Source organism: Nerophis ophidion, linkage group LG11, assembly GCF_033978795.1.
Source record: "Nerophis ophidion isolate RoL-2023_Sa linkage group LG11, RoL_Noph_v1.0, whole genome shotgun sequence".
Lineage (NCBI taxonomy): Eukaryota > Metazoa > Chordata > Actinopteri > Syngnathiformes > Syngnathidae > Nerophis > Nerophis ophidion.
In genome coordinates this window covers 62113476-62132510 of record NC_084621.1, presented here as the reverse complement: position 1 = coordinate 62132510, position 19035 = coordinate 62113476, and the positions used below count along the sequence as shown (strand labels likewise).

General features: G+C 36.9%; 1 protein-coding gene across 7 annotated transcripts in view; it reads right to left on the bottom strand.

Moving 5' to 3' along the window:
• snap91a (synaptosome associated protein 91a) overlaps window positions 1-19035 on the bottom strand; it is an 85295-nt gene that overhangs the window by 37049 nt on the left and 29211 nt on the right. For 6 of the 7 annotated variants that reach the window (XM_061916422.1, XM_061916420.1, XM_061916424.1 and 3 more), the window contains exons 3-10: window positions 12847-12989; window positions 8875-8950; window positions 4237-4339; window positions 3768-3861; window positions 3508-3619; window positions 1760-1866; window positions 1632-1673; window positions 255-316 (exon numbers count right to left, since the gene is read on the bottom strand). In XM_061916422.1, coding sequence (XP_061772406.1) covers window positions 255-316; window positions 1632-1673; window positions 1760-1866; window positions 3508-3619; window positions 3768-3861; window positions 4237-4339; window positions 8875-8950; window positions 12847-12989 — 739 coding nt within the window. Of the gene's footprint in view, window positions 1-250; window positions 317-1631; window positions 1674-1759; window positions 1867-3507; window positions 3620-3767; window positions 3862-4236; window positions 4340-8874; window positions 8951-12846; window positions 12990-19035 lie in introns of those variants that run through there. The other variant, XM_061916427.1, reaches the window with a different exon arrangement.

The following is a 19035-nucleotide window of genomic DNA, read 5'->3' as shown; positions in this document are numbered from 1 at the left end:
GCAGATTATGTTGAAAAATGTGAAATGTGAGTAACAGAAGGTACTTACTTATCCTCTCTGTATGGAATTGGGAAAAGATCAGAAAAAAGATTATGTTATACAGCTCCCACAAAATAAATCAAAGAGGCCACACAAAAACAATGTCATGGTCGCATCCAATGATACGTAAATTTTAATAATGAGTTAACGTCATTATTTAGTATAATTTTCTCAAAAAAATAAAATAAAAAATAATTTTATTTAAAACTACTTACGGCTTCCTTCCCTCCAGAGTGTTAAGGTGAGTCTCCAGAGATTCCAAAAGACTTTCTGGAGCCTGCGAGGTAAAACAAAGGTTATTACAAGAACACCAAGTACAGGATATATCAAGTAAAACAATTATTAGTAATATTTTTTTAGCCGTGTCAAACTAAACGTGTTATTGCTGATTCCTATATTATTATTATTATTTGATTAAATATGTAATTAAATATTCAATTAACCCATCTGCAACGCAGACTGACTCAAAATTTGTGAATTGTCCTTGGTAACACATTTAAGGCAGTTTGTATAAGTACGGTAGTGTTTACTGTTGCTCATGCACACATGGGCAGTTGATCTCCGGTACTGAGAGTCTTCAGAACCAAACAAGTTAATAAAGAAGATGCTAAACAACACTTTGGCCCTTGCCTTTAAATTTAAGTACAAAAAAAAACCAACAGAAGAGTTAACGAACAGGAGTTTTCTTTTCACCAGGAAAAACACTTTGATAGCACTAAAGGAGTAACAGCTCCACATTAATGTGGATACTGAAAAAGTTTGTTTTGAAAAACAGAACATGATGTTAAAGATGTTTAAAAAACACATTAACTGAATTCACATTCCTTTCTTTCTTGAGTTAATTTACTCATGCAAAATGAAACATGGGCCCTGAGATGAGATGGTGACTTGTCCAGGGTGTACACTGCCTTCCGCCTGAAACGCAGCTGAGATAGGCTCCAGCAACCTCCCGCGACTCCAAAAGGGACAAGCGGTAGAAAATGGATGGATGGATGGATTAACTGCACTCACATTCGTGACTTTCTTGAGTTAATTTACTCATGCAAAATGAAACATGGGCCCTGAGATGAAGTGGCAACTTGTCCAAGGTGTACGCTGCCTTCTGCCCAAAAGGTAGCTGAGATAGGCTCCAGCAACCCCCCGCCACCCCAAAAGGGACAAGTGGTAGAAAATGGATGGATGGAAAATGAAACATGATTAATATAGATAAAACATTATTCTATCTATAGATAATTAATTGAAATGAATCCACAGCAACTCTGTGATTAATCTCATTAAACGTTTTAAGCGTTTGACAGGCTGACAGCACCAATTTGGTTATGATGATATCATTACATACATTCATTAGACTAGATAGTTAATTGGCAGCCATGACATTAGAATATGCTGAACAGACTGTAGTTAAATCAACTCAAATTATATAATAGAAAATCCACATATTAACAATGTTAGCTATTTGATTTGGCTGAGTTTCAACTAATATAATTACAATAAATAAATCTGGGATTAGTATAGCATTAGAGAACATTTTCCTGTCTGTTAGTAAGGTAAAACAAATACAATACGGTGAGGCAAAGGTGCAATGAACTTACTTGAGTGAGATCAGGTATGTCATTTTTGTCTATTCCCACTTGCTGGAAAAAACGCAGACATTTCAGCTTCAAACATTTCAGTAAAAAATTGTTATTAACTGCTGGGTTTGACACATCCACCAGCTTACCTCTGCGATTTTGAAGAAGTCAGAAACCCGAGTCATCCGTGTAAGAAATCTCTTGTAGATCTCCAGCCCGTCTTTACACTGGCTTCGCTTCATCTGGAAAAATTTCTCTACAAAAACATACAATGGTGTTATGAAAATACTGTGTATCTTGGACAGTAGATTTAAAACATATTTTTTTAAACATATGTATAGTTGAAGGGTTGTAATGATAAGTGATGGCATGTGCAGCATGGTGGAGGTCAGTGATTCTCAAATTGTGGTAGTGGCCGAGGTCTACATATTGTGGTATGCCAAAGAATCCCTTGATTGAATTACAGTGTTAATACAACACTGAAGTTAATACAACTTGCAGATGACACCACTGAATTCTGCTCAGGGGGAAACACACAGGAAGTAATAAAAACGGTGCAATTAGAAATGGATAATTAAAAAAAATGGCTTGTTAAAAACAGATTATCTTTGAATTTAAGTAAATCTAAAATATTGTTATTTGGAAAAAGTAGGACAAAAAGTCAAACACAAATACAAATAGATGGTGTACAGATTGACATAGTGCAGGAAAACAAATTTGCATGAGTTACAATAGATAACAAAATGAGCTGGAAATCACACATCAAGTACATACTGCATAAAGTGGTGAGAAATATTCCAGTATTGGATAAGACAAAAGAACAACTGAATAAAAAGTCACTGTTCATTGGTATTACCATTCCTCAGTTACTGTGTAGATATATGCAGGAACAATTATAAAAGTACGCTTGATTCACTGACAGTACTGCAGAAAACATCACTCAGAATAATAAATAAGGCTGCATATAGAGAACATACAAATTGTCTGTTCGTTGATTTAAAAATATTGAAATTAACTGATATGGTACGTTTTCAAACTGCACAGATCATGTACAAAGCAAATAACAACGGACTGCCGAGAATTATACAACAATATTTATCAGCAAGAGAAGAGAAATACAATCTCAGAAATAAACGTAACCTAAAGGTTTTATATACACGCACACAATTAAAGTGCATCGGTATGTGGGATTAAACTAAAAGTATTTAAAAAAAGTATACTAAAGAACTGTTAATGCAAAGTGACTGATGTTACAATCCTGCACTCATTGTGGGGCTGGGATAGAATATGAATAAGTTCTTCTTTACCCTGATTTACCCCTTCTGAATTATTGTCACTTTGTATCTCTCTCTAACATTTATTTTTTTTTATTTTTGCTGCTTACGGCACAAGAGTGGAACCAGACAAAGCCTGCTTCTTCCCACGCTTTTTGGACGGTTGATCATTTGAGTAAAATGTGTGCTTTTGAATTTTTAACAAGTTCCCAATAAATGTAATTGAATTAAAAAACATACTAGTGTTTTATTTTCTTATATTCAAACACAGTGTTACTGTTCAAATGGTGTGTAATGTTACAGTGACCAAAATGATTTATTATACTTGTTAAATAGAAGATCTTCTTTTAATGAATACTTAGGCCTACTGCATTTTAATAATGGTCATTATGGTGGTACTTGGAGAGCAAAGTGTTTTCTACGGTGGTACCTCGGAGAAAAAAGTTTGAAACCCACTGGTGTAGGTGGTAACATACAACTAGGATTTTGGACTTGAATAAGCCAGGAACACAAATTAGAAATGGATGAAAGTGTGACATTTTAAAAAAAGTGGTCCCATGGTGCTTGCCTTGCCACAGTTAACTTATTTGGCATTTAAGTAACACTGAGAGGAAATACAATACCTAGTAGATTGATGATGCCATCATTGTAGCAGGCATATAACTTTATCAAGTCTTTGAAGAGTAGGAGGAAGCAGGCATTAATCACTCCGTTGTTTAATTCTGGTGGGTGCACCTTTGGACATAATTAAAATGCATACAATAATTATTCATGTCAGAGATGTGATTGGTAAAATACATTCATATAATAAATGCATTTATCCATTGGTCAATTTTGCAGGTTTACAACTTCAAATGGATCCCTACGAGAACGTTGGACTCGCCTCAAAATCCAACAGTGCATCAATCTGTCCCTGCAGGATAGGCATTCCTTTCAGCAGCTTCTCCACTGTCATGGTCCTCATTGCTCCCTCAGCTCTGTTTTTGGGAGAAACAAGAGGCTTAACAGTACATTTTAGAGGGAACATTTTAAATACTGTTCCTATTGATTAGATGATTGTATATTTACGCTGATTATTGATTGATGAGATCATTTTTAATCAATTTTCTGTGAGCTTGTATGATAATAGCTCATATACTGTGTTAACAGTACAGGTCTGTTCTCAAAGATGTATTAGGGCACAACAAAATAGCAGGACACCTGTTATGAGTATCACTACTTGCATAACAACATGTGTTAGACATTTGTAAAAATAGCACATAAAATGAGGAAGGGATAAGAAAAAAAAACACAAACATTCCTAAATTCTAAATCAGTCATGCAACAATGTTACAAAAAATGAGACACTGTACCCTTTCTTTACTCTGACGAAGTCAAATGACATTTGTCTGTAGGTGAAGGACTTCTCGTTGAGATAGCGACTGTAGCGTCTGATAAAAGTGGACATGTCATAGCCTAAGGAAGACACACAAATAAATTAATGCATACACACTTTTCAATGTCAATCCAAGTTACTAGCTTTTTTTTCCCCCAAAGCCTATTTGCAGAATTGCAACAAAAGACAATTTTAGCTGACTATCTTTAATTAAACCAGAGGCTGATTACTACATTTAATAAAATGGGTGGTGAACATGCAGCTAAACCATTAACACTATAGAGCAGGGGTACATATTTAACACTGTACATACTCATACTGACCTCTTTAAAGCTAACAACCCTCGATGGCATGTCAAAAAGACTAAAACATTGCCATCTATCAAACGCGGCGATCTTTTCTACCTTATATCTGGTTGATTGATTCTAACACAGAGGATGGCAAACAAAGCCACGCTAGTCACGACTTGCTTGTGAGAAGCACTGCAAGATAACAAATTTAGGAGGAAAAAAGATGCTTGCAAAGTTACATGTTCCAGTTGGAATATATTGGCTTCAAACTGAAAGAGCAAGAAGAGCCCATCAACACGGACAAACAAGCAAGTATGCTGTATTTGTTGAAAAGTAATTGCAGCAAAAACTAACAAAATAAACCGCCTGACCCAGTTTTTCCAGCAGGGGAAAAAATTGCACTTCAAGATAGTCAGTATCTATTGAAGTAAAATTTTGCCAAAACACAATGAGAGTCAATATTATTTGTGGTCTTGTTATCTTGCCACAACTCTCGCCTCCTCTTGTGGACTGACCAAAACAAACTCTGTAGGATCACTTTTTATACCAGCGGGTTAATCCTGGTGGCTACTGTAGTTGTTGATGATAACCCTTACTTACATCAATTAATTGAATCTATAAAGAGTGCTGGAAGTTCTTTTAGATACTGTTTATTTGTTAATCATTGGTTGTTTTATCGAAAACTCTTGTACATCTAAACATTTGGTATTGAAATAGTACATTTTTTATTTGAAAAGAGGTGCTTAACAGACTAACTTAAATATGATGAAGTTTTTAAAATGTCTCAAAAGTATGAAGGTAAATTGGTGTCTTTATTACAAAAGGTTTTTTTTTTGCATTTGAATTTTGTGAATACATTTTTTTACATCAAATTATGCTGAAACTTTTTGTAAAAAAAAAAGCTAGTAGATTTATTTTTTTTATGCATTCTAACTATTAAATCCGCTTACAATGGAGCCTATGGGAGCCATTCAATTCTGCCAATAGAACCCTTAAAAAAACATCCAAATACCTCAATTATGTTTTTATAAAAATGATGTAATTATATATGTAATGTAGTAACAGGCACCTTTAAATTAACATTTAATATTTAAATAATTTGATGTGTGGCGCATTAATTTAAAAAACGAATCACAACAATTTATTTTTTCATCACTGACCTCTACTCACCGTAGACTTTATGAGACCTAATTAGGGATGTCAAGGTATGATGATTTTCTTATTACGGTTATTGTGACCAAAATTATCACGGTATTTTTAAATGAGCTCCAAATTTTCATATACTGAAATATTTTAACCAAGTTTTATTTAAAAAAGCAGAAGAAACAATATTGTAGATAAAAACACAGTTTCATGGACCTCAAGTAGAAATTAAATGTACACATGAAAGCAACACAAGCATTATAAACAAAGTAATAAGGCAGAAAGAAATGACATGAATAAAAAAACAAATGTGAAAATTGTGCAAGATCGCACTTTATGGACATAAGAGGTAAAAAAATAAAAAACAAATTGTGTAAGATGGTACCTGACGGCCATAAGAGGTAACTGCACTTTTTGTCCATATAGATAAAAACTGTTTTCATCTAAGAGATGTAGTTTTATACATAGGGTTGCACGATTGTGGCCAAGATAAATAATCAAGATTTTTTTTGGTCAATATTGAATTCATGACTATTCATTATGTTAGGTAAAGCAGTGTTGGGGTGGGGTGTGAACGCGACGCCATCATGTAATATGTAATGTCTAATAAAAAGGCTATAGATAAAGGTTATCCATATATCTAAAGACAAATATTTGTTTTTGTTGTTCATTAATAGTAGCAACTTGCGATGAGGTGGCGACTTGTCCAGCGTGTACTCCACCTTCCGCCTGATTGTAGCTGAGATAGGCTCCAGTGGTCCCCATGAACCCAAGGGAATAAGCGGTAAAAAATGAATGGATGGATGGATAATAGTACCAACGTGCTATCTTTTGCTAATCACATGATGCCTTTATCTCTATTTTTAAATTTTGTTAGAGAGAGGTATTTTTTTAAGTTATGTACATTAATATATACATGTAGATGCTGTATCGGGACGGATCCATTAAGAGCAGAAATATGTTGTATAGGAATTAACTGTACACCATAAAACATTAACAAAATTCTATGTCACATGAATAGTTGTTAAAGTAATAACTTTCTAAAATTAAAAAAACAAGTAATGTAACAAAACACAGTGTTTTTTACTTTTTGATATCAATATAAAGCTCAAACCAGTTTGGCTAATGAAAATATAGTCTAATTAATAAGCTTTGTTCTTCTCTAACACCTTGTGGTTCAGTACAACAGTTTAGCCAACAAAAACAAACATATTGAGAGGTCATGAAGGCACTTCTCCAGCTTTTTTCCCTCGTTTTCCTACTCACCGCCCCTCGTGTCTGTAAGTCTCATTAGTTCCAGGTGTGCTGCCAGTCACCCGGGCCCACCTGTGCTAATCAACCACCAGACTTAAACCCTGGATCTCCACTCAGACTGTGCCAGTTCATCCGTTCTAGCCCTGAGCTCATTTACTGTCTTTTGCCCTGAACCTTTTTTAATCCTGTTTTTTGTATGGGTGGAGGACAGACTTTTGACCTTTTTCCTTGAGCTGCTATTTCATTACTAATGGTTTATTTTCTCCAGTGATTTTTTGTTATTAAATGGAGATTTTTAACCGATCTGCATTTGGATTCTTATTCTTTGAGGCCACAACATGATACCTCTCACATCGAATACACAATCTTCACAGCCTGCGTTCAATTGGGTGAGATGACAAAACATTACAGATTGTATTGGTGTTATTTGAACACTGATAAATTTATCAGTTGAATAAAGGACAAGTGAGCATCCCAGTAAACACACTAAATAGTGAAGTGAAGTGAAGTGAATTATATTTATATAGCGCTTTTCTCTAGTGACTCAAAGCGCTTTACATAGTGAAACCCAATATCTAAGTTACATTTAAACCAGTGTGGGTGGCACTGGGAGCAGGTGGGTAAAGTGTCTTGCCCAAGGACACAACGGCAGTAACTAGGATGGCGGAAGCGGGAATCGAACCTGCAACCCTCAAGTTGCTGGCACGGCCACTCTACCAACCGAGCTATAACAAGTTGTGGCAATGTTTCCTTACGTCATTAACTCGCAGTCACATCAGCACGCTGTATAGAGAAAATGAAAGCAACAAAAAACTGTTTTCTCCTTCGCTGTATACTTTTTGTGTGGGACAAAATAGTCCGTCTCTATTACTGTCCACACCTGTCGTCATCTAAAAACGGTAGTGCGCTCTTAAATGAACACCGAGACTCCACTGAAATAAAACAAGGGGAAAATTAAGTTAAACGAAGCGCTTGGCTCTGTTTACTCCGAGGGGAAATGTCCGTAGCAAAGTCTGTGTAGTTATGTTCCGCCATGTTTTTTCAAGCCAAACGACTCAAGTGCTCATGCGCCAGAGCTGCTTTGATGGAGTGTTGCCTAAAATGCATTATTAAATGACAGTTTTTCTGTAATTAAACATTTTATTGGTATTACTAACCGTCTGGAATTTTACCGCAGTTTATTATTATACCGTTTATTGTTACATCCCTAAAGCTAACAAACATAATAAAACATCACTTACGAGGATGTTCATATATTCCCATTTAGGTGAAGGATGACTCATAGTCCTTGCTAAGAAACTAGATGGGGGGAAGGGTGCGGGAAAACAAGAGTTATATGTGTCGCCAGTTTCAGGTCTTAAATTGGCTGTCATAGTGTCCTAACAAGTCGGATTATATCCTCAAGTCTAGGTGAGAGACATGATTTATGATCTACAATAAACTTATAGGGAGCAGGGAAGCGAGGAAACAGCAGACCACTCGATGATGTAAACATAGGGAGACACGGAAGTGATTACATCGGCGCTATAAATAGTTTGTCTGTGTAAACGCTTATAACAACAATATTACTAATACTTGTTTAATATTCAGAATCAGAATCAGAAATACTTTATTGATCCCTGAGGGGAAATTTTCATTTCAAGTCATAAAATATAAATTGGCCATTGTTGGGGCTTTTTGAATGATTATTAATCTGATTTTATGGGACGCATAGCAAAACTCCCATTGGCTTGGCTGTAAGCAGACTTTTATTTTGTTTATTTAATATTTAGAATTCATTTTTAAAAAAAATAATAATAATCTGTCGTCATGTTTTTCATAATGATTGTGAACGATTACAAAATTACAGTCCCTCTGTAAGCAGTTTTACATAAAGAGATGTAGGCAAATTATATATTAGAGTTTAAAGAATAATAAACAACACTTACCATGGGAGCCTGTTTTGTCCAGGAAGTTCGCAAGGTTGAACAAAGTGTTCCTAGATGAAAGGAACTGCAGAAATTTCTAGAAGAGAACACAAACACCCACGTTTTATCATCATACATTAGAAGAAACTCAAAAGGCAGTTCAATACATGAACGTTTGAAAAATATATATATTGTACAAAAATGGCATAGATGACATATTATATGAGTCAAATACAATCAAATATCTTAATTTGGGAGATATTTTTATTTTTGCTGAGCTGCATACATACAGTTGGAGGTTCAAATTAGCACTTTGAACAAACTGATTTGGTAACACTATATTTATGTTACGCTGTGTATGTACATTTTCTTGTGATTTCAATAGCACTTTTAATAATGAAATACAAAGAATTTGTGTCCATGTAATGTGCATTATTTTTACTTGACAATTTTTTTTTGCTTTTCCTTGGCATCATTTCTCTTTTGTGTCATCTGCATTTCAGTCGTCGACGTCCAATTTACTGGGCTGTAAAGCAGCAACTGTTTATCTCTTGTGTACCCCTAGTTGCGAGAGCATAGTGTTTGTGTACTGTCAGCTGAGCGCACATTAATGGGTCAGTGTGTTAGAGAGCAGAAGACTCAAGAGAATGTCTTTTTTTGCCATTGACACCGACACTGAATAGTGGCTTGACAAATTTCCAGACATGTTAACAAATTAAATATTTAGCTCTTCAATAAAAAAAGAGAAATCAATCAATACTCAATTGCATCACATTTACGAAAACAATATTTTACAAACAATATTAACACAAATGCAAATTATGATTAAGAAAATTTTGACACCCCATGCTAATTTAATGCTTTTGAATGCCTTTTTAGTGCAATTCAAAACACATGTAATGCCCATGTCCTGTTGCAGATAGTTAATGTAGTCAAAAGCATACAATTGTTTTTATAGAGCATTTGACAATGATAATGTTGAATAGTTGAATTGTAATGTTTTCTTGTCTCTTTTGTTGCCAATGCCATAATGGCATACTTATTACTTCATTTGTGCCGATGGGCTCACGTTGCTCATTCCGTTTGAAGATGAACTAATCCCACACAGGGAGATTTGGCTTTATAGGCAAAGTCCGAGTACTCTGTTTGTGTTAGCTAGTGGTCCCATCCGCTAATACCAAAAAAAAAAAAAGATTGTGAATAACTGACAAGAGGCTCTGCTTAGTTCATTTAATTCTACTGTCAAATAACATTCTCAGGTGCTGAGGGTGATGCACTGAGTAAGAGATTGTATCCATTTTGAAAACCGGGGACGAAGAAAAGACACACACGGTTTATCAAGTTAATTTTCATTTATCATTCAGTTAATTGACTTATCAACTATCGGCCCGAGCCTACAGTTGTATGACATTTTTGTAAAGCCTCTCAACATCATATGTATTGCTTTTTAATGACATTTAAGACCTTATTTTTTTGCAAAATCTATTCAATGACTTGTTTTAATGACTGACAGAAACCCTGCTCTAATAGCAAGAATTTCCTCTATTTTTAAAGCCCCACTTAGGAACTTTCAGTTTTGAGTTATTTTGGCCAGTTTTGCCTGAGGGGCGACCATATATCCCATGAGGACCAACGCATAGCATCGTGAATCGTCAGAAACTACTGTCACGTATATACAAACTGACACGATAATAACACAATGATTCAGTATGACTGATCTTTCCGCAGTGGGAACCTACATTTTTTACTCAAACTCTATATTTGCGATTTACAGTCATCACACAGTTTTTTTTCTTTACACAGTACTTTTTAGTTTGTTGCGTGGTTGGTCGTTTCAGTGTGGAACTGCAAACTATCAAGCTGGTGGCTATTTATTGCTACTGCGTTTATCTCTGATAGCTAACATTAGCATTAGCGTTTTGATTTGACCATCAAAATCATGTATTATATGTGTGTGTTTGGCTCTAAATCATTCATTCTGCACATCAATGGCAATTTGATCTGCCGCTTCTCCTAGTTCTCCTTCTTGAGAAGAGCTATATTCTATTCTAACATTGCACTTGAACAATGTTATTCTCCTGCCTCGGATTCCTGAAGCCCTATGGAGAGTTATCAAGCACCTTGCCATGTTGATCACATAAATACATAAACATTTGTGCACTATTTTATCAATATTTAGATATTAAGGTGGTGTGCCGTGTGACTCGGGTGGTAGAGAGGCCGCCATGTAATATATCTGAATAATATTAAAATAGTGAATGTACATGTATGTATGCAAAAAAAAAGCCTAATTAAATCAATCAATCAATCAATGTTTACTTGAACTTTAAATGAATGTATTAAAAATAAGGCAAAAGTAAAAATCTATAATTGATCACTATTCAGGTTTAATTGGTCATTTGTAGTGTACAATTTACACATAATTGCAAAATACCGTGCTATGTAAAATCGAAATTAGAGGTTTATACAAGATTATATTAGAAAATGTCATTGACACTTAAAAGCACCCAGCAGACAAATAAAAAGCCATGTTAAAACACTCAAATTATTCATAGATTGGAATATAGATTAATTGTGATTACTCACAGGTTATTACTTGCTTGCATAATTTAAAATAGCCTAATAAAGAGCCCGATATTTGGACACAGTTGGAATTTCATCGTCAGAATGTCATACTGGAACATTTTCTAAGTGTGTTACTTGAATGCAGGTAATTTATTTGCTCAAAACTTGGTTGCCAGCGGACACACCAGTTGGAGTGTCCTCACTCATCTTTGTACTGGCGTATGCATTGACCTGATCACTGAGCATAGTGCCACCTTCATTCTTTCAGGTAACCATCCACAATTAAAAGGAGAACTGCACTTTTTCTGGAATGTTGCAAATCGTTCACAATCATTATGAGAGACAAGAACACATGTCTTTTTTTATTAGGATTTTAAAGATGATAAAAAAAAAAGCACTTGGAAGATGTGGCCAATGGAAGTCACCTTTGTAGCATTTAAAGCGCTATAAGACAACTTCAGAACATGTAATATGAGTGTTCATGTTTTTCAGTCAGTACAGATTGGTGTCGTATCGCACTGCTGTGCATAACAAACTCAAATGCATTTCGTGTTCACGTAGAAGCTAGCTTATCTCTTGCCGTAGTTAGCTTTGACGGTAATACCGAAGCACGCCGATGTGCTACTACAATAGAAAAAGAGTTCCTCAGTGTTCGCTCTTACAATAACAATGTCGCTACAGCTCGATTATTACACAGGTTACATAATGTAAATTAAGTATTGGTGACAATTTTGGAATGCATTTTTAAAGTGATTTAGAGTTAGAATTGATTGCTCCCATTAGCTGCATAGCTAGCTATTTAGAACAAGCCTCTTTTTACATGTTAGAATGCAAAAAAAAACAAAAACTTTTTTTCTCTTGTCTCTCATAATGATTGTGAACAATGGGCAAATTCCCCTTTCAGGTAAAGGAACATGTATGGTCAAAAAATAAGTGTGATTAATCTCAGTATATACATAAATAATTCATTATTTTTTATGATTGATCACAAGTTAACTCATTATTTTTGACATCCCTAATATTGACTGATGTTTCATCCCCCAGTAAAACTCTGCAAGGTGACGTTTATATAATAACACTTTTTTTGTATAATTTAGTGGCAATGCCTTGACATGATAAGTACTATATGCTGCATATTATTTATATGTCATTTAAAGTTTTACTACAAGTGGTTCAAACCTGTGCAAACTTCTTTGCTCGTTATTTTTGTTTTGTTTCGTTGGTTTATTCCAGTTTACTGCAAGTTTATAAACTTTGTAAGTAAATATAATTAAAAACTGAGCTGATCAATTCTGATTGCAACTGTAAGTACTTTCATTCATGAGTCAACTTCATCTAAATAGACATATTTTGTTTAAATTATTACATTTTTTTTGTAAAGTTTACATTACCTGAGTGATGTTAATTAGCCTGTGTGTTAATCCTCACCTCGTTGCCATGCACCATGAGGTGGTGTGTAGTAACAAGGGCCTTGAAAACCACCACCCAGCTGGCGTTGCCTGCCCTCTCTATCAGTGTATCAGCCATCTGGGGAACGCTCACACTGGAGTCCTGGGAGGCCTGGATCAGGTCTTGGAATATGAGAGGAGAATATGGGAAGCATTTTAGATGATGGATAGTACACCTTTAGCTTGCTTATTCTCTTGGATCCAATCATTCCAATCATTACAATGGGAGTGAAGTGGATGATGTATAAGGGAAATTAAAATATGCCTTGAAATGATAAATCAGACTAAAGTTAACAGCTGTGTAAAAGAGACTAGTCTATTTTGTATGCACCATTTAGCATATGCTTGAAGACTTACATTTACTTCCCTAAATTTTGTCTGTCATACATCATTTCACAATGCTGGCAATTCAAGTTGATTTACAGCATATCAACCCCTCCTACCTTATCACAGACAGTACAGAGACACATACAGACATAGGGTAGTTATCGGCACAGACCAAAGGACTGTTTTATTGACATAACTTTCAATGTTTGCAGGAGTTCTGTACATCCATCCATCCATCCATTTTCTACCGCTTATTCCCTTTCGGGGTCGCGGGGGGCGCTGGCGCCTATCTCAGCTACAATCGGGGGGAAGGCGGGGTACACCCTGGACAAGTCGCTACCTCATCGCAGGGCCAACACAGATAGACAGACAACATTCCCACTCACATTCACACACTAGGGCCAATTTAGTGTTGCCAATCAACCTATCCCCAGGTGCATGTCTTTGGAAGTGGGAGGAAGCCGGAGTACCCGGAGGGAACCCACGCATTCACGGGGAGAACATGCAAACTCCACACAGAAAGATCCCGAGCCTGGATTTGAACCCAGGACTGCAGGACCTTCGTATTGTGAGGCAGACGCACTAACCCCTCTGCCAACGTGAAGCCCGAGTTCTGTACATTACGTTATCAATTTGTGGTGGTGAGTTTACTTTTCATTAATACGAACGAAGGGGAAATGAGGTATTGCACAGCTGAAAGCAAAGCATATAAAATAAAATAAAGGAAACTGCATAGCAGTAAATTGCCATGAATCGCAGTAAAAAGACATGTAAAAAAAGCATTTTCCCAAAGAATAAGAAAAAGAGATTACATATAACATACAAGAAAATATTTGTCACATCTCGGCATAGTTTGCTGTGGTTGTGATCGCAAGATGCAGAAGATTTAAAAAAGTCAATTAATGTCAAAAGAAGGCAAGTGCAGCTGGAGAGTGCACAGGACATGAAACTTTGTCAGAAACAAACAAGCTTATCAGCGTAATGACAGCACGAGAAACAAAGCAACCACAAGCATTAACAAATATGCAGACCTGTTCGATACCCAGGACTGGCATAAAAAAGGCTGCATCTGATTGGGAACTAGGAACATGTGTTCCAACTGCTAGCCAGGGAACAGGTCTCCCGTCCAAAGGCAAAACCCAGTAACTCAATTTTGGTCAAAACCGAGCTGATAATAATTTTGGAGTTCCTATGTGATATGCTTAACATTAGTGTATGCAATATTGTAATTTGTTCCGTAAGTAAGCTGTTACGCGCATGGCAGGACCTAGCAACTACCACATAACCGCGTAGATACAACAGAAAAACCTAGTATCTCAAGGGACCAATCGGAGCTTCTTTGTCAGTCGTCTTATTGTCTTTAATGAGACATTTGCACGAATGGGGGCCGACGGTCAACCTGATTATGTGATATTATGGCACGAGGGGATATTTGGAAGATTGGCCCAGGACGTTGCAAGCACCTTCATTAAATGTACTGTTCTTGATTCTTCCACTTGCATATTTGGGCCGATAACTGTGGAGGTCAAAATAAAAACTGGACGCTGTACACGGCTCTTGTCCAATGTGCAAACGCAGAATGGGGCCCACCCGAGATTGTGATAAAATATCTGGAGAAAGGGGACACGTTCATGAGAGCAGATTCAATCCATGGCTCAATCGGCAAGAAAATGAAAGCTCAAGAAAACTTCTATACATTTGATGACTTTGTAGATCTTTGTAAGACAGCATCAAGATAGATTGGTTTTCCTTTGTTTTCTCAAAATCAGCTAGAAGTGAGTTACTAGGTTTTGCCTTTGGACAGGAGAGGTGCGGGAGCTGGTGTTCAGAGGCAGGAATAAAGTCACTGCATGCCAACACACAAAACAAGAAGTAGAAACAAGAAATAAGAACGATAGAAAGGAACTAAACTAAACACAGAAAAACACACACATAAGACCAAATTATGGTATGACCTGCAGTAGCAAGTCATGCCAGTACTGTGCTATTGAGCAAGGCAGCAAACTCCCTTAATTGCTCCTTCGGTGCGGCGTGTGCTTTTTGTCTTTACAGTGATAAATGTAAGGTCTAATTTTGAAAACATATAACACATGTAGAGTAGAGTAGAGACAGACAACCATTCACATGCTGGCTGTACACAAAGGAAGTGTGACAGGGAAAGTGTCTTTACCCAATTGTGACAATAGGATGAGTATTTTGACAAAACATGAAAGGTTGCTTCTCAAGGTCGCTTATGAGTCATGCTGCAAGTCGACCATGTTGCTTATGGCCTGTAGCATAGAAATCTGCTCGCAAACTCTTCTACAGTGAAGGAGCAAATACACATAAATACTACAGAATATACCCTGCGAGAATGATGAGTCAGCAGCCTGTATCATCCCACACTTTGTCTGCGTCTCACTCTTCACTTCCTGGCAGAGTCTGGTACTAAATAAACTGCTACCATCAGTATCACCTTATAGGTAATGTGGAGAATGCAAATATTTTGTATAGTTCTTTCTTCATCAATAGTCATGTTTAAAGCAGCTAATATTTTCCCATGTGTACAATTTGTGCTTGTATCTCATATCCACTAGTAAACTCTGTGCCTTACCTTGAAGGCCCTGGAATGTTGTGAGTATAATGAACTCCTTTTTTTACCTCATCTGTTTAGAACAGGGGTGCCCATTACGTCGATCGCGAGCTACCAGTCGACCGCGGGGGGTGTGTCACTCGATCTCGAGCCAGGCTTTTAAAAAAAATAGACCTAAAAATTAGTGATCATCAATCTTCACCAAGACGTCACTTAAATGACATTCACGGTACCGGAGGGTCTTGTGAGATGACGCTGGCTGCTGCAAGATCATTATTATTAAAATATGACCGAGAGGAAGGCGAGAAACACTTTTTATTTCAACAGACTCTCGCGCCGTACCTTCCGTCAAAACTCTAAAGGCCGACTGCACATTTCCTATCTTCACAATAAAAGCCCTGCTTCATGCTGCCTGCGCTAACTAAATACAGAGTCTCGGAAAACTGGCGTGCACAAGCGATCCCTCAGAAAGCTGGCGTGCACATCACTTGTGCACGCCAGCTTTCCAAGACTCTTATTTTGTTAGCGCAGGCAGCATGAAGCAGGGCTTTTATTGTGAAGATAGGAAATGTGCAGTCGGCCTTTAGAGTTTTGACAGAAGGGACGGCGCGAAAGTCTGTTGAAATAAAAAGTGTTTCTCGCCTTCCTCTCTGTCATTTTTTCATAATAATGAACTGGCAGCAGCCAGCGTCATCTCACAAGACCCTCGGGTGCCGTGAATGTCAATCAAGCAAGCTACGGAATTTGCCGCCAATGTTTTTCTTGTAAAGTGTATGGAAGCTGGATGAATTAGATGCCAAAAACCAACCACTTTCATGTGGTATTGTACAGAAAGGACAACTTTTTTTCTCCTCCATTTGAAAATGTGGGCGTTATCATCATTACTGTCTGATTCCAATCAATGCAAGTCATCAGAATCAGGTAATACACCAACTTATATTCTTGTCTTTGTGAAAGAAAGACATCTATATGTGTTACACACGCTTGTATTATCATTAAACACATTTAACTTGTTTACAAAAATGTCTCTTTCATAAAGAAATAAATATAAATGATATATATAAATGAGGTAGATCCCTTCGAGTTGGTCAATTGAAAAGTAGCTCGCCTGCAGAAAAAGTGTGTGCACCCCTGGTTTAGAACAATAAGGCTGTATTTCTTTCGGGGCGCGAGGGGGCTGTTTTTGTATTAAATAAGCTGACTCTTTCCGTTTGATTTTTAGACCGCTTCTTGATGTCGCTATTAACAAATTGTAAGAATGGTCTCCTAAAGCAGTGGTTCTCAAAGGGGGGTACGCGTACCCCTGGGGGTACTTGAAGGTATGCCAAGGGGTACGTGAGATTTATTTTTTTTAAATATTCTAAAAATAGCAACAATTCAAAAATCGTTTATACATATATTTATTGAATAATACTTTAACAAAATATGAATGTAAGTTCATAAACTGTGAAAAAAATACAACAATCCAATATTCAGTGTTGACATGTAGATTTTTTGTGGACATGTTCCATAAATATTGATGTTAAAGATGTCATTTTTTGTGAAGAAATGTTTAGAATTAAGTTCATGAATCCAGATGGGTCTCTATTACAATCTCCAAAGAGTGGGCTTTAAGTTGATGATTACTTCTATGTGAAGAAATCATTGTTTATTATTGAATCACTTGTTTATTTTTCAACAAGTTTTTCGTTTTTTTTTTTATATATATCTTTTTTCCAAATAGTTCAAGAAAGCCCACTACAAATGAGCAATGTTTTGCACTGTTATACAATTTAATAAATTAGAAACTGATGACATAGTGCTGTATTTTACTTCTTTATCTCTGTTTTTCAACCAAAAATGATTTGCTCTGATTAGGGGGTACTTGAATTAAAAAACTGTTCACAGGGGGTACATCACTGAAAAAAGTTTGAGAACCACTGTCCTAAAGCTTTAGTAAAACTTGGTATTATTACTATTCTGTCTCGATGGTCCTTCTTACTCAACATATATGTCATCCGAAAGAATTTGGGATTGACCAGTGACTTTTATTCCCTGAGAGGAAGACTGGTCTGACAAAACACTACTTGAACAGGTAACACAACCCACTGACAAGCATGCATTATTGTACAATTTCTGTCACATTTATACAGTAGCAGCTGTGTCTTATTTCTTAATTGTGGTCTTATTCCTTAATTAGGTACTGCATCATACCATTCATTCATCAGGAAAATGGCAACAGTTGAACAATTTCTGTGCAACACTGAATTACAGTAAGGTTAAAGGTTAGTGCAAGTAGCCTAGATTTTGACACACTAAAACAATAGATGACTATTTTTAAGATGTATGTAAAAGTTAATATTGCTGAGGTAAAAAGAAATCCAAATAAACGTTATCTGTTATAACAGAGAAGCATTCATGCTTTGAGTTGAATTGAAAAGTGGCTCTGCAGAGAAACACACAAGTACAGCAGTTGTGCAAGGTAGATTGATCTGATTGAGATTCTAAACAAGCACTCAGCAGAAACTTGTGTCTCCGCTTTCTCTCTCTCCACCATTTGCTCTTAATTATTTATGGCTGTGCGTCACAAAGAGAATGTGAGTCCATCCATCCATTTTCTACCGCTTGTCCCTTTTCAGGTAGGGGGGAACGTGCTGGACCCTATCTCAGCTGCATTCGGGCCGAAGGCGGTCTACACCCTGGACAAGTCGTCACCTCATCGCAGGGCCAACACAGATAGACAAACAACATTCACACACTAGGGCCAATTTAGTGTTGCCAATCAACCTATCCCCAGGTGCATGTCTTTGGAGGTGGGAGGAAGCCGGAGTACCCGGAGGGAACCCACGCAGTCACCGGGAGAACATACAAACTCCACACAGAAAGATCCCGAGCCTGGAATTGAACTCAGGACTACTCAGGACCTTCATATTGTGCGGCACATGCACTAACCCCTGTCGCACCGTGCTGCCCAGAATGTGAGTCAAGAAAGTAAAAGTTGCAAACGGTCACACTTGCTAAGTGCATGATTCTAAATTGCTAGTGCATTACATTACTTATTCCAGCAATATTTAAAAAAATGAAACTGCACGCCGTGGCTCGGTTGGTAAAGTGGCCTGGTTCAATCCCCGGCTTTCACCTTTCTAGTCACGTCTGTTGTGTCCTTGGGCAAGACGCCTCACCCTTGCTCCTGATGGGTCGTGGTTAGAGTTTTGCGTGGCAGCCCCCGCCATCAGTGTGTGACTGTGTGTGTAAATGGGAGAATGCGGAAATACACTTTGAGTACCTTGA